This window comes from Scardinius erythrophthalmus (assembly GCF_964197995.2).
Source record: "Scardinius erythrophthalmus genome assembly, chromosome: 6".
Classification (NCBI taxonomy): Eukaryota; Metazoa; Chordata; class Actinopteri; order Cypriniformes; family Leuciscidae; genus Scardinius; species Scardinius erythrophthalmus.
This window is the reverse complement of record NC_138226.1, coordinates 3,494,800-3,509,907: the sequence shown is the minus strand read 5'-3', so window position 1 is coordinate 3,509,907 and position 15,108 is coordinate 3,494,800. Positions and strand designations below refer to the sequence as shown.

The 15,108-nt window shown below is 35.8% G+C and overlaps 1 protein-coding gene across 1 annotated transcript in view; it reads right to left on the bottom strand.

The window, feature by feature from the left end:
- Positions 1-15,108, bottom strand: part of tanc1b (tetratricopeptide repeat, ankyrin repeat and coiled-coil containing 1b) — a 188,425-nt gene that overhangs the window by 39,069 nt on the left and 134,248 nt on the right. The window contains exons 12-13 of the mRNA XM_081367934.1: positions 11,553-11,719; positions 5,490-6,097 (exon numbers count right to left, since the gene is read on the bottom strand). Of these exons, the coding sequence (XP_081224060.1) occupies positions 5,490-6,097; positions 11,553-11,719 (775 nt within the window). The remainder of the gene's footprint in view (positions 1-5,489; positions 6,098-11,552; positions 11,720-15,108) is intronic.

The window sequence follows — 15,108 nt, the reverse complement described above, 5'->3', positions numbered from 1 at the left end:
TCAGTCTTCAATCAAAAGATTTGAAACTAAATTAAAAGAAGAGTATACAAAACAATGGCAAAATGAAAATAAAATACAACACAAACTCCTCTGTTATCAATCCCTGAATAGAGATATCCAATTGGCCGAATATCTCAAAACAAAAAATCCAAAAGAAATACGAATTTTAACAAAATACAGAGTCAGTGACCACGAGCTGGAGATTGAAAGAGGTAGACATTTAAAAGTGTGGAGACCAAGAGAGGAACGTGTCTGTACACACTGCCACCAGGGTATCGAAACAATTACATTTCCTATGTACTTGTCCCAAATATGAAGACCTAAGAAACAAATATTTCCAAAAATTTGAAAAACATATACCAGGCTTCACTACCTATACTGAGGACAAAAAGCTTCTTTTTATATTAGGGGAAGATAAAAGCACAGCATGGCTAGCAGCTAAATATGTCTTCTCCTGCCACAATACAAGGCTAAATAAATAGAAAATTGTATAAGAGGTATTTATACAAGAGGTATTTATATGTATTATGTACATGTATATATATATTTTTTTTTATTATTATCTTGTTTGTCTGTATTCTCTTTTTTTTATATATGTACATGTATGTATGTGTATATGTATGTATATATATGTATATGTATATATATATATATGTATATGTATGTGTAGGTGTATATGTATATGTATGTATATATATATATATTATTGTTTCAATGTACCCTTTGAGAGACATGCACAGAATGTGTTTAGTATCTACATCTACATCATAATTATCCTGTTTACTTATATTACTATATCAGTTGTATTAACTCCTTGTTGTTGTTTATATTTGTTCTTATGCTTTGGCAACACAGATGCATTTTTTTGTCATGCCAATAAAGCAACATGAAATTGAAATTGAAAATTGAGAGAGAGAGAGAGAGAGAGAGAGAGAGAGAGAGAGAGAGAGAGAGAGAGAGAGAGAGAGAGAGAGAGAGAGAGAGAGAGAGAGAGAGAGAGAGAGAGAGAGAGAGAGGGGCGCGGGCGTGATCGAAAAGTCGCAAAGTGTTTACTTATATTTGTGTGCGTGTGAGGCGCGGGCGCGATCGAACAGTGGAAACATAAAAACATACTCCGTCATTTTGTTTATACAGGACATTATTCAAACTGCAAAGTGTTTAAGTTACTGTTAATTAAATATTTAAGGAAAACAAATTTATTTATTAATCTGAAATGTAGCAAATTAATTTTCAATTCATTCAGGTGCAATTACCAAACATATCTCAAGGTATTTTTGTCTTTTTATTAATTTAATTAAACTAATTATATAAAACTATTGTCAGTGCACTACAAATAAACTGGTTCTATGCCTTTACTTTATTAATAAAACTTATTTAAAAAATACAAGGCTAAAGTAATTTATTTTCCTTTGGTGGTACAGCCTGAGACATGCACAAGCCTTCTGTATTTTTGTTTTGCTTTTCCCTCCATTGTACCGAACTCGTACCGAACCGTGACTTCTGTGTACCGTTCCACCCCTAATATATATATATATATATATATATATATATATATATATATATAGAAAGAAGGGTGACACATGATTCAGAATTATTTTAGTATCATTTTTTTTTTAAATGACTACATACTTTTTGTTAAGCTTTAGTCTTTATTTAGAGTTTTTTTTATTATTATTTTTTAATTTATTGATTTTTTTCAATTCATGCATATGTTTTGGTTTTAGTAACGTCTGACTATTATCAAAGCTGGACTAGTAATTTATTCCAAAGTAATTAAATAAGAGGAAACGGGATGTTGCACTGACATCTTAAATCAGCACAGGCTTTCATCATCTCATCAAGGAGATCACGATACTGCATTAGCCGACTGTGAAGACAGATCTGGAATCTCGCACACATACACAAGCACAATCCGTCTGTATCCAATCAAGAAACTCCTGTTCTTATTTTAATGAAGTCAGTAAATTCAACGGTGTCTGGGAGCTCAAGAGATGAAAGAGAACAACACCCTCACCTAAACATCCATTTAAACAAACATACAATAATACAATATAGTTCATACATCATAATGAATAGAGCTTGAGACTTTCATCTGAATTTATTGGAGGACTTAAAGGATTAGCTCACCTCAAAATGAAAATTTCCTGATAATTTACTCACCCCAATGCCATCCAAGATGTTCATGTCTTTCTTTCTTCAGTGGAAAGTAAATAGTGTTTTTTTAAGTTTTTTGAGGAACATTTCAGGATTTTTCTCCACACAATGGACTTCAATGGCAACCAGAATGTTGAAGTTCAAATCAATGCTGTTTCAAAGGGCTTTGAAGTGCTTCAATGGGCTCTGCATGATCCCAGCTGAGGAATAAGGTCTTATCTGGCGAAACGATCTGTCATTTTTCTAAAAATAAATGATACTTTTTAACCACAATTGTTAGTCTTGTGCTGGTCTGCGACACGACACGCATTGCGTCATCATGTTGGAAAGGTCACGAGTCACGTCATCTTTCCAAGTTATTTGTCTGTGTACTCCGGTTCAAAAAGGTAGGGAAGGGCGAAAAATTCCATCTCATTTACTCTTCCAACTTCCAAATCGTCCGAAATCTTTGTTTTAATTTATTATTATTATTTTCTTCTTTTATTTCGTGACCTTTCCAACGTGATGATGTAATACGTGGCGCGTCGCAGATCAACTTTAACAACAATTGTGGATAAAAAGTATATACATTTTTATTTTTATTAGAAAATGACAGATCGTTTCGCCAGATAAGATCCTATTCCTCAGCTGGGATCATGCAGAGCCCATTGAAGCACTTCAAAGCCCTTTGAAACGGCATTGATTTAAACTTCAACATTCTGGTTGCCATTGAAGTCCATTGTGTGGAGAAAAATCCTGAAATGTTTTCCTCAAAATACTTAATTTATTTTCCACTGAAGAAAGAAAGACATGGACATCTTGGATGGCATTGGTGTGAGTAAATTATCAGGAAATTTTCATTTTGAGGTGAACTAATCCTGTTAAAGGTGCAGTGAACACGCCCTTACCCAAAAGGATCACACCCCTATCTTGATAGCTCCGCCCCCATATTTATGAACACGCTATGCAACACAGGAACCTCCCCTCTTATGAGTGGACACATCCCCTTACTGCTGATTGGCTACAAGTGTGTTTTGGTGCTTGGTCAGATTCACTTCAAACAGCGTTTTTCAGAGCTGTAATTTATCTTCTTTAAAGTGTAAATTGCAGGTTACATTTTTCACGAAGATAATGCAATGTGCTTATTAAACATAAAGATAAGAACCGCCCACCATTGTTTTGTATGTTTTTTATACCAAAATGCTGAATATAATATGAAAAGTTGGTATTTTTTACAGTGGTTTTAAGCACTCCCCCTCCCTTCCACTAGGCTGGGTGTGACGTCATAAGAGGGACTCCAAGTCTAGAGTTACCATTAGTCTAACGGCAAGTAGGCTAGAAGTTATATTGGAGACCTAGCTAGCAAAAATGGTTAACTATTGTGTTTGTGCGGGATGTACAAATACATCAAAAACAGGGCAGAGACTCCACAAGTTCCCAAAGAAAAAACGTCTGATTCATGCCTGGGTGGGGTTTGTGGCTACGAAGCGGGCAGATTTTACTGCTGCCTCTGCCACTTCACTGCTTTAGACTATGACCCTGGAGACATGTGTTGGTTCAGTATGGGTTTTAAACGCCGGGTACGACTTATTTCTGATGCAATTCCTTCACGTCATTCCCATTGCTGCTCCTCTGCCTGTCCGTTTTAGCACAGGCAATATCGCGATCTGTCAGCAGATGCCGGCAAAGCGCCATTGTGCCTGTGCAGTGTGTGCATCTCTACAGCTCTGATTAGGACTACTGACACCATGGAAGTAAATAATGTCTTCAGTCGTTGTCCCTCCTTGCTATTCTACATGACGGCAAGATTTTGAAAAGACTTTGGCTTGTTCCCTAATGTTATCCGGGTTAGCACCAGGCTAACCTAGGCTAGCTCTAGCTACTCACCAGGACACCTGGCCAACCCTCCACTCATTTTCCTCACACCAAGCATTTGTAACTCTTTGAGGGCCATGATTTCTGCCAATTTCCTCCCCTCTCTCACGCCTGACTGGTTCAAAATTGTAGGGCCGTGGTCCATCAAGAATTTGATGGTTTCCCACCTCCTCAGTCTCCGAGTCATTCTCCATAGTCAAGCCAGAAACAGTAGGAATCTAGCAGAGTATGGGTTGCTATGGGTTGCTACTCCCTCTTATGACGTCATCACCCAGTTACTGTAAAAAACATACTACCTTTGAAGAAACCCCAATAAACGTAATTTTAATGCATTTTAAGACAGAAATGTTTAAATATATACATATTGAGCACTTTAATTTACACATTAATTGGTTGTGGTGGTTAACCTGCAAATTACACTTTAATAGCCAAAGTGCACAAGCTCAGAGACACAGTGTGTAGTGATAATAGTGATAATATGCAGCTTTTGTGATTTTTCAACTTTTTTTGGGATGAATTTGTTCCTGGATTTGCATACAAATGCAAATGTGAATATTCAATATAGTCAAGCTATGGGCTCTTTATTAAAGCGACTGAATATTAAAGGGATGGTTCACCCAAAAATGGAAATTCTGTCATAATTTACATCATTAACTAGATAAATCTATTTGGCTACAATGACTGTTTGAAATGTTGAATTGATGGTTTGTCTAAATATATGTATGCGTGTCTATATATGTATTAGGGCTGTGAAACGATTAATCGCGATTAATCACATCCAAAATAAAAGTTTGTGTTTACATAATATATGTGTGAGTACCGTGTATAATTATTTTGTATATGTAAATACACACACATGCATGTATATATTTAAGAAATAGTTGCATATATATACTGTATATATAATTTATATTATATATAAATAACAAATTTGTCTTATTTATATACATGCATGTGTATTTATATATATAGTAAATAATTATACACAGCACACACACATACATTATGTAAACAAACTTTTTTTTGGATGCGATTAATCGCAATTAATCGTTTCAAAGCCCTATATATATATATATATATATATATATATATTTGACTATATATAATATATAATATTCAAACGCACATACCTAAAGACTGAACTCGTAATACGCATACGCACGCCATCAGCGTTCTCACGGGTTCGCGTTTTAAAGTTTGCGCAGAGAGAACTTAAGAGCTTTCTGTTAAAACGGTGTTGTGTTTAGCGGCCCCTAAGTTAATAACTAATATTGCGACTGAAGTGAATCAATCAAAACTAACTTTAGCTGGACAATAACTTTATTCTTGAGCTGCTGTAAAGCCAAAACAATCTCTATTACTGTAATTTCCTATTATCACTGTAAAGCTGCTTTGGAACAATCTACATTGTTAAAAGCGCTAAATAAATGAAGATGACTTGACTTTTTGTAAACGCTAAACTGCACACCACTGAAGCTCACCTGGGGTCACACATGAAGTCCGAACTCTCTCCGTCCGCTCGCCACACCAGCCACTCTCTGAAGGACGGGTGGCAGAACATCCGAGTCTTATCCCTGCGTTTGATGAGGAAACACGAGAGAGTCTCCATCCTCTGCTGGAAGTCGTCCCACAGCAGCTCTCCTCGCTCGCTGCCCGCGTTCAGCGCCTGAAACAGCTGATCGTCCGTCATGGGGTGAAGAGACGCCAGCGCCACGTTGAGGACCGGCACAGACCGCTCGAACGCAGAGTTAGACATGAACTTCATGTTGCACTGCAGAAGGTAGAGCTCCGACAGAGAGACGGGAACCACCTTGTAACTCGCGCTCTTGATGACCAGATGACCCTTCTCGAAAAGGTCTAGGGTCAGTTTGAGGTACAGGTACGACCCCTGGCTGCGGGAGGTCAGGTGGGAGCTGACTTTGCCCACGATGACGGGGTCGGCTTTGCCATTGAGGGAGATGTTGTTGAGTATGTTCTGGCTGCCGTTGATGCGGTACTGTATGTAGGCGTTCAGGTCCGTCACGATCTCCTTGTTGTCCGAGAATTCGTCCAGGCTGATCTTGGAGAAGGGAAGAAGACTGGTGATCTCCTGTAAAGACATATCGGGAATGTCATGACGTGTCTCACAGTGGAGAAATACATCCAGAATGTTTCCCATAAACCATAGGGTGTATTCACACCTGTCTTGTTTGGTTTGACTGAATCGAACTCAAGGATCTTTTGGGCAGGTGTGAATACGCATTCGGGTGTGGACCAAACAACCAAACAAAAACGGTTCGCATTTCTGTCCGATGAACGGATGATCTTAGCACATGTGTGGTTTTGTTTACAAATTTGGGTTCATTTGCAAAAAGGGCAGTGTGAAAGCAAACCAAAAAAAAAAAAAAAAAAAAAAAAAATCAACATTGTATTTGGTCCGGACCAAAGCAAGTGAACTAGCGGACTTCCCTGTAGTGAATACACCCTTATTTAGACAGGACTCGTTTTCCCAGAGGCGGTCAATTTATGTTTTGGATTGTTCTCAATCCAATCAGATTTTTTGACGTATACAGTATGAATTCAGTTTTTTTTTCCTTTCATAAAAGCTAATGGAAAAAATCTTAACATTATAATTAGTCATAAAGAATAGCTTGTTTTTAGTTCATTTTTTAAACTATTTTATATTTTGCAAAAGATAAATTCTCATTAAAAAAATATTTTTCTAACATAAAAAAAATATATATTTCCAATGAAAATCCTTCACATAAACATTAAACAGTTAAAAAAATAAATAAAGAATGAATCATACGGGAGAAACATTTATGTTAATTAAAAACTTTTTTTTTACATGGTGAGAAAAAAGGTTTTTTTTTTAAATCTTTTATAAAAAATTTATATTGTTAAATATTTGTTTTCATTTGCAGAGTTTTTAGACCTTGAACTAACGCTTATGTCAGGAAAACAAAATGACAAAACAAATAACTGTAAAAATCTCGAACTGGTGTACCAGATGAAGGTATTTGACAATATCAAATAATTTAAAAAATGTTTAATTAAGTTTGTTTCATTAATTAATAAACTGTTATTTTATAAAATAATGACTTTTATCAAATAAAACATGTACGTTCATGATGTTTCTCATGACTAAAAAGTCAAAGGACAGGTTTGCCATCATATTTTGATAATGACTCTGACAGATAACAGATAGATATGTTTGAGAGAATGACAGGAAGTCATGTGACCAGAAAGCACCAGAACCTACGGTCTTCTTAGACAATGAAACATGGTTTTCTCCAGACATAACATTACTGACAAACACTTAAAGGCTTTTTCTTAAAATTCTTATGATTTTGCAAATAAAATCAATAGGTCCAAATAAAGTCAATATGGCCAATAATGCAGCAATTAAACAGTACAGCAGTGGAAAGAGAAAAACAGAATGAATTTTACATCACACACAAGTCTCATCCAGCCACCACACAACACACTCCCCGTGAGACGTGTCCTGCTACCTAAAGAAACTGCTGGATGAGAGGCTTCAAAGACTGCAGAGATGCATGAAACTGTCACCATCACACACAACTCAACAGATGACATCACACTACAAACCTGACAAAATCCATGATTCAAATGATCAAGGCATGTTTTTTCACACTGTTCTTTCCTCAAGAAAGAATCATATTTAATAATTTACATGCATCTTTAAAATAAAGCAATGTTTACCTACATATACTTTCACATACCTTTTAACCCTGTAAAGCCTATCCTATTTGATACACAGATCTCTAAGGCTTCTAAATGATTGACATGACCAAAACTTTACTAAAAACCAGCCATCAATCGACTAATAAAAAAATCAACTAATTAATCACACATTTTCTGTAATAAATTGCAATTAATCGCACCTAACATTAAACTTTTTAATATATTTTACATTGTAATAATTTCACATTTAATCTCCAAATAAATGCATCTTTTTATGAATGAAGGTCATTATCACTGATACCAAAACTGCTACAGATGTCACTATGAAATAGATTTTTTGCTCAATTTTAACCAATAATTATATCCATTTAACATTACAGTATAAATGAAAGCTTTCAATTTTAACATTTATTAGACTTTAAAAATATAAAAACTTTTAATTTAAGTGATCTTTAAGCAATCTTCACATAAACCCCTTATAATAATGTAAAATTTAGCTGTGCTTTTACTATATGAGGGTTCAACACTAGTTTTTTTTTTCTACTGGCCCAGTCAGACCGATTCAGATTTTTACTTGCCCCGCCAAAACGCACAAAATATTGATTTTTCAGACTATTATTGCATATGTGAGGCTTTACAGGGTTAATTAATCAAAATGTGGACACTTTCATGAACATTTTCTGAGTGATGATGCAAATGAATCATTGAATCATTGAACTGATTCACTGAAATGAATCAAACATTGCACCTCTAACACTGTTTTTGCTATTTAAGTATAAACGATAGATTCTATTACAACCTATTACTACAAAGTTTTGTGTCTTTGCTGAAAAAAATAATCTCTTTAAAAAAAACACACACATATATATATATATATATATATATATATATATTACTGAATTTTTTGAATGATATTGTATGTAGGAAAATATTTGCTTAAGTATGTATTGATATTGATGCATAGAAATAAAAAACGTATTACATATGAATCTACCTTGTGTTCATTTAGTGAAAAACCTTGCCTTTATTATCTGATCTATTTTTTTTTGGATTTTACTGCTTACATTAAACATTTTAAATCTACTAGGTTAAAGTGACTGTCAATAAAAAAATCTCCCTTTTAAACCATTTCAGAAAAAATACATAAACATCAAGATGCATAGCAAATAGTCAAAAGGCTGAAAAATATCGGTCAGTCCTAGACTGGCTCTCCTCACTTATAGTGACAGCTAGACGGAGAATGCATTAGGAGGCTTTCATAAGTACAAAAACACACATTTGTGCTTGTGCTCTCGCTCACACACACTCCAATCTGCCGTCTGACACGTATCAAACAGTGGATGATTCTGCTCTGCTAGTCGAGCACTACATTTTTCAAGCTGTCAAAACGCTGCCAGCACGAAAACGCTCTCGCTCGCTTTCCTTTCGTCCTCCTACTGTCTGCATTACTGTCTAGCTGTCACACAGTCTCATTTAGAGGGTCAGTGTTCCTCGTTAGAGCTAGCCCAAAGTGACAAGACGAGGTGGAGAAGATATGAAACGGTGAACATAAGACCGAACCTGATCTGAGCACATTAGAAGAATATGGGTGAATCTGACAAAAACACTTCTCACCACCAAATGAAAGGACAAAATAAGAAGACGACTATAAAGTGCAAACTACTTCAGCGGTGCTGCTTTCGGAAGTATTTTTTCCATTAATTTCTCCCATAGGGATTTAAATTTAAATATTTTTTTTTTTACATTTTCAGACTTATTTTCTTGTTCCTCGTGCAAAAAAACAATTGGCAAAAGAGCATTTATGTTTAAAGCTCCAATAGACTGGAATAATTTCCCTGCAGACATCAGATCCATTACATCATTTCAGTTGTTTAAACAATCTTTATCATCTTATTTTAAGGTGGACTGCACATGTTATCATTGAAAGTGTCACTGTTGTTATGTTTACTGTTGTTTATGTTTATATTTATTTATATTTGTGATTGATGTTGATTTAAAATTGTATTTTCTGATCAGTATTTATTTTATGTATATATTATTGTATATTCTGATATCTTGGTTTTTATTGTTTGTGTTTTGTTGTTTGCTGATGTACTGTTAAAAGTGTTTTGATAGCGTAGAGAGATCGGCTCGATTATGGGGGCGGAGCTAAAGAGCTCTTTTGCTGTACTTTGCTTGTTTCAACTCTCTAATTGGTGGAATTTTCTCTACAGCATCATGGGTAATGTAATCATGGGTTCACCACAAATTCAGCTGTTAAACACGATTATTTAAAAAAAATAAGCTGAAAAAATAATGTGGGCTGACGGCTTCAGCAGAATACCATTGATTAACAACCTTGTAGCTCACAGTAGGTCTGTCTTTTAAAGGGTTACTTCAGGATTTAGCATTAAGCTTTGTATTAGTAGAAAACCTGTAGTATTTTCGAATTACCATGCTTTCCCCCCTCATATCCCCCTGAGAGGAGAGATTTATGTATTTTTTGTCTGGAAAAAATCCTCCGATGACGCAAAAATCGTCATTTTGCGTCATCGGAGGATTTTCTGGCCAGAGGCTAAAGACTACAGCCAGTAGATGGCGTTGTTCCGCATGTGTTCAGCCCGCCCATACAGGGTGGGATCTCACTCACAGAATGTACACACAGTATCAGCCGTCTTTCTTTGGAAGCTAAGCTAGCATGCTCTTGTTCTGTGGAGAAAGCTGAATAATAGAAGAAAGCTGAGTAAGTAGGGGTTACCATCTTCCTTTTCCCGGACTTGTCCGGTGGGCGAGACTGTTAAAAATGTCCGGGATTCGGCTTTTGCGTTCTGCGGTCGCCATTCATTGTTTACATGCACACCTCTCGTTTCAATCTAACTGAATTAATTCCGATCGGTGAATCTGACTGTAGTGTTTACATGAACGCTAAACAATCGGTGATCGGTTGATGTGCGTTTTAACATTGCTAAGAAAATTCCTGCTCCTCCGTGAGAGATGCGAGACCCGGCGCGTCTCAGTAATGAAGCCACCGGCCTCGCGCCGTTCTCCCGCGGCCGTCAGCCTCGTCCTGCTCGCCACAGTAAACATGATGAATGGCGACTGTAGAACGCAAAAGCCGAATCCCGGACATTTTGGGTCTCTAAATCCCTGGCAAACTCATCACTTACTTAGGCTAGCCTTGTTGTTTTCAACTCTGCTCTCTAACCGGTAGGCGTGGCCTCCTAAGGCAGCGAAGCAAGTGCATTCTGGGAGTTGTTGTCTTTCATCCACATAAGCCAAAAATACATTTTCTGGCTTTTCTCAGTCTAGAAAGCTCCAAATTCAAAAATTTCTCCACATTTCTTCTACTTAAATGACCTATTTTAAATACACATTCATCTTCCCAGAGGTGAAGTATCCCTTTAAGGTTTATAAGTTATCGTTTAAAATCTATTTCCCTATGGAGAAAATTAATGGAGTTTTTACATCCAGAACCTGACTGTTGCTCTCTATTTTTCTTTCAGCAAAATATAATGTGTATTTCCTTTTTGATTTGGGGGTGAAATATGACAGCTCTCAACAGGCAACACTGTGCAAACAACATTATGGTCACACAAACCATGTTTATCCTCACTGCAAGAAAAACTGTATTTAATATTGTCTAACTCATATTTTCTTATATATTTAGTATTTTTGGTCAAGGTTTTTGAAGATTAGGGAATCATACAAGCTGTCCGTCTTTGACAACCTTTGACATCAACAACAAAATATCCTATTAAAAGCGGATAAAATGCATTTTATGCATAGCATTGCTGACCCACCAGAACAGACCTTCCACCCAACACTGGGTCGTGACCTGCTGCTTTAAATCTCCCAGATAACAGCACATATTCATGTCTCACCAGAAGGCTTGTTCTCACGGTGACGATCAGTTTGAGCCAGTTGGGGAACTTGGAGATGATCTTGGTGATAAAGGAGGCGACAGTGTCTCCATAGTCTGGTTTGTGAAACTCTGCCTCATTCAGCCCGTCAATCAAGATGATGCAATCTTCCTCTGGAATCTTCCTCTCTGATAAGACAAAATTAAAAACATTAACATACAGAAGAAGCAGGAGCCTTCAGAAATCTGGATTATATGCTTAATGCCAAACTGCAAGGCGTTGAGAAAACAGTGATTTATTATGGGTCTTTGTTATGTATGACACGGGGCAGAGCTTTTATAAAAGTGCAGCAAGTGCAATATGATAAAAGACAACAATGTTCAATAGTTACATTTATTAATAATAATGGCAACACATACAAAAAGGTTTCATTTGTTAACATTAGTTAACATGAACTAGCAAAAGTTGTTTGTTAATGTTAACAAGTGTTATTTTAGTTTTATTGATTTTTTTAATGAACTTTTCATGTTCGTTTTAGTTTAATTTTTAGTAATTGCATTTCTTCAACTAATTTATATTTTTAGTTATCTATTTCCAGTTAATACTTTTAGTGCTTCACTAATTTCTTAGTAAAGGTAACATTTCTAATTTTAAGTTTAAATTTAATATTTTAGCTATATTTCAATTAACAGAAATGTTTTAACATTTTATTTTAACAATAATAACCCTGCTGTGAACTAACATGAAAATGAGCATCTTCATCAACATTAACAAAGATTTAAAAATAAATTGTTATTGTCATTGTCAAATATGTCATTATTAGTTGATGTTTGTTAATGCATTAACTAATGAGACCCATTGTAAGCGTCACCATAATAATTGTAATACAACTATTATTTATTCTAACTGCACAGTTCTTTGCTCTAACTGTATCAAGTTTATGGTTTAAGAACAACTTTGTGCATTAATTTAAAAAAAGGTGGTCACTGATGAGTTAATCTGCAACTTCAAGTGCAGCTCGCTTAGTTTGAGTCAGAATTATCCATTATTAAATGGTCATACATCGATATAGAGTTAAAGAGAGAGCATAAGAACAACTGTAAATCCACTGAGCTTCAGCACTAAGTCTCCTGTGTACTAATGAAATCTCTCATGTTACTTTAAGCCCGGGACACACTTTTTTTTTTTTTTTTTTTAAGAAGAAGAAATTGGTCCTCGTCTACTTTTTTCGGCCGATTCGACATGTTGAATGTCGGTGAAGGAGGATGTTGAATACCCGAGTGCTCCTTGGCGAATATTTCAATATTAACGTGAGCGGAGTGGAATAAAGAAAGTGTTTAGCAGTATTGATATTCAAAACGGTAATGTTTATGGTGTGTGTATCTGCAGCCGGCAGCATAGGTTGCCCTTTTTGAATGACGAATATAGACGAATATATCTGCAGAAATAGACAGTTGTCTCATTTACACGCAGGCGCAGAACACGCATTTAGCTGACAGTCGGCAGTAGCTCTCTCTGTGTTCAAGTGCAGCTTTTCCTCGACACAGGCGACAACACAGTCGGCTTTCATCAGCGCTAGTTCTTTGGCGTCGGTTCGGTGTGTCCCGGGCATTAGATCTGTGTCTAGAGTCCAGCTCTAGATGTGCAATGCATTCTTCTTTCCTTTGAGTTATGTGATCATTTACATTTATTCTGCAGAGATCCTCACGCTACAACATGAGGAAATTTCCATGCAGATGAAACTGACTTCAATAATTCTCAAACAAACAACTTAATAAAACAAATCCATATAATATTAATCTCTCTGCTATAGAATAAAGATGTATTTTTCATTTTCACAGCAGCTGTGTAATGATGAGCACAGATCAGTCCACTTCACAATTAAAGTCTCCAGATGTGGAAAGTCTTTGTTTTGCCTCAAATGAAGCGTCGCCATCAGGAGTAAATTTAATAATTCATCACACACGAGATGTGAGCGACTTCCCAGAGCCAAACAGTAACGGCAGAATAACACAGAGACAGAGAAATAGTTCCTCAGTGAGCGACAGATCAAGTGCTGCACTTCCTCAGCTTTGAAATGTTATTTGAACGAGGAATACAGTCGAGCAGCATCCATAAACCATCTCTGCTTTTAAACCTCCACCACAAATCTCTGTGCTGACTTCTTCATGGCATGACGGAGAGCTTCAGGAAAAACTCTTCCCCTCAAGTCAGTTTCAATAGTGTGGACATTCAGAAACGTTTTAATTCTTTACCTTATTTTTGCCTTAATTTCCAAGTAAAATGTCTAAAATTTTCAAAACCAAATCAATTAACTTGAAGCAAGATTGCATAACGCATTAAGAAGTATTATGATATGTGTATATATACAGTATACAGTCGTGGTCAAAAGTTTACATACATTTCGCAGAATCTGCAAAATACTAACACAATACTTGTCACTTTAAGACCTGACACACATGACACATCTTTTTAAACTTTTTAAGTTCATTTAACACTTTAAACACTCATTTCAGACTGCGCTTACGAGGATGCTTGACAAAGTGGTAATTTTGACAATTTTGTGGGTTTTTTTGTCCGTTCAAGCGCAAAAGAGAACTCAAAGCACGCCGGTATAGATCAGAGATCTTTTTTTGCATCTTATCACGCTTGAATGGTTTAATAGCACTTGGATGAATGTAGTAGGGCTGCCACTAATGATTATTATGGTAATAGAGTAGTCGGTCGATTACTTTGACGATTAATCAAGGACTATGATTATTTTTGAGGTAATAAAAATAGCAAACAATAATAAACGGAGCAATTCCAAGAGGGTCCTCACACCATCGGTGCTCGTACCCTAATAACCTTTAAAATGACTTAAAATACTTATATAATAACAATGATCCAATAATCTTTGGTTCAAATAAAATATCAAAAGAAAGTAATCATATATAATATAATATAATACATAATATAATACACATAACATGCAAACTCAGAGCGAGAGTTTAAACTTTTATTTTGAGATCGCGATGAACAGTTTGCAAACATATTAAGGTATTCTGCTGTTGGCATAGGTTTATAAATGATTTACCTTACTAATCTGATGAAATGGCGCACATTGCATTCCCAGATGATCGTTATAAGCAAACCAAACTCACAGCATAATCAGAGATGGAGTTTGAGACGCTCCACGCATGTAAATAATAACAGTTCATGTGGAGCAGTGTGCGATAATGCGGTTCATGGATTCTTATCTTTGGAAAGTGGCACGATATAGATAGATATATTAGATTTAAGCTTATAACTTTTTGAGCCTATAGCAAGAGATAAAAACAAAATGAAGAAAGGAAAAATTATATAAATATAAAATAATATTAATTAAGAAAAAAACATTTTTTTTATTATCAATGCAGGCAGAGCTTAAGATTGGTTTCCATCTGGTTTGTCTTCTCTTCTCACGAGGCTGTATTGATCCAGAGCGTCTTCCATTTCCATCAAACAAACACAGGGTTTGTTTATCAGCGTCTGCTTTTACAATAAAATATCGATCGAGCTGAGCAAAAGACTGGACCTCCACATAAAACAAACCACA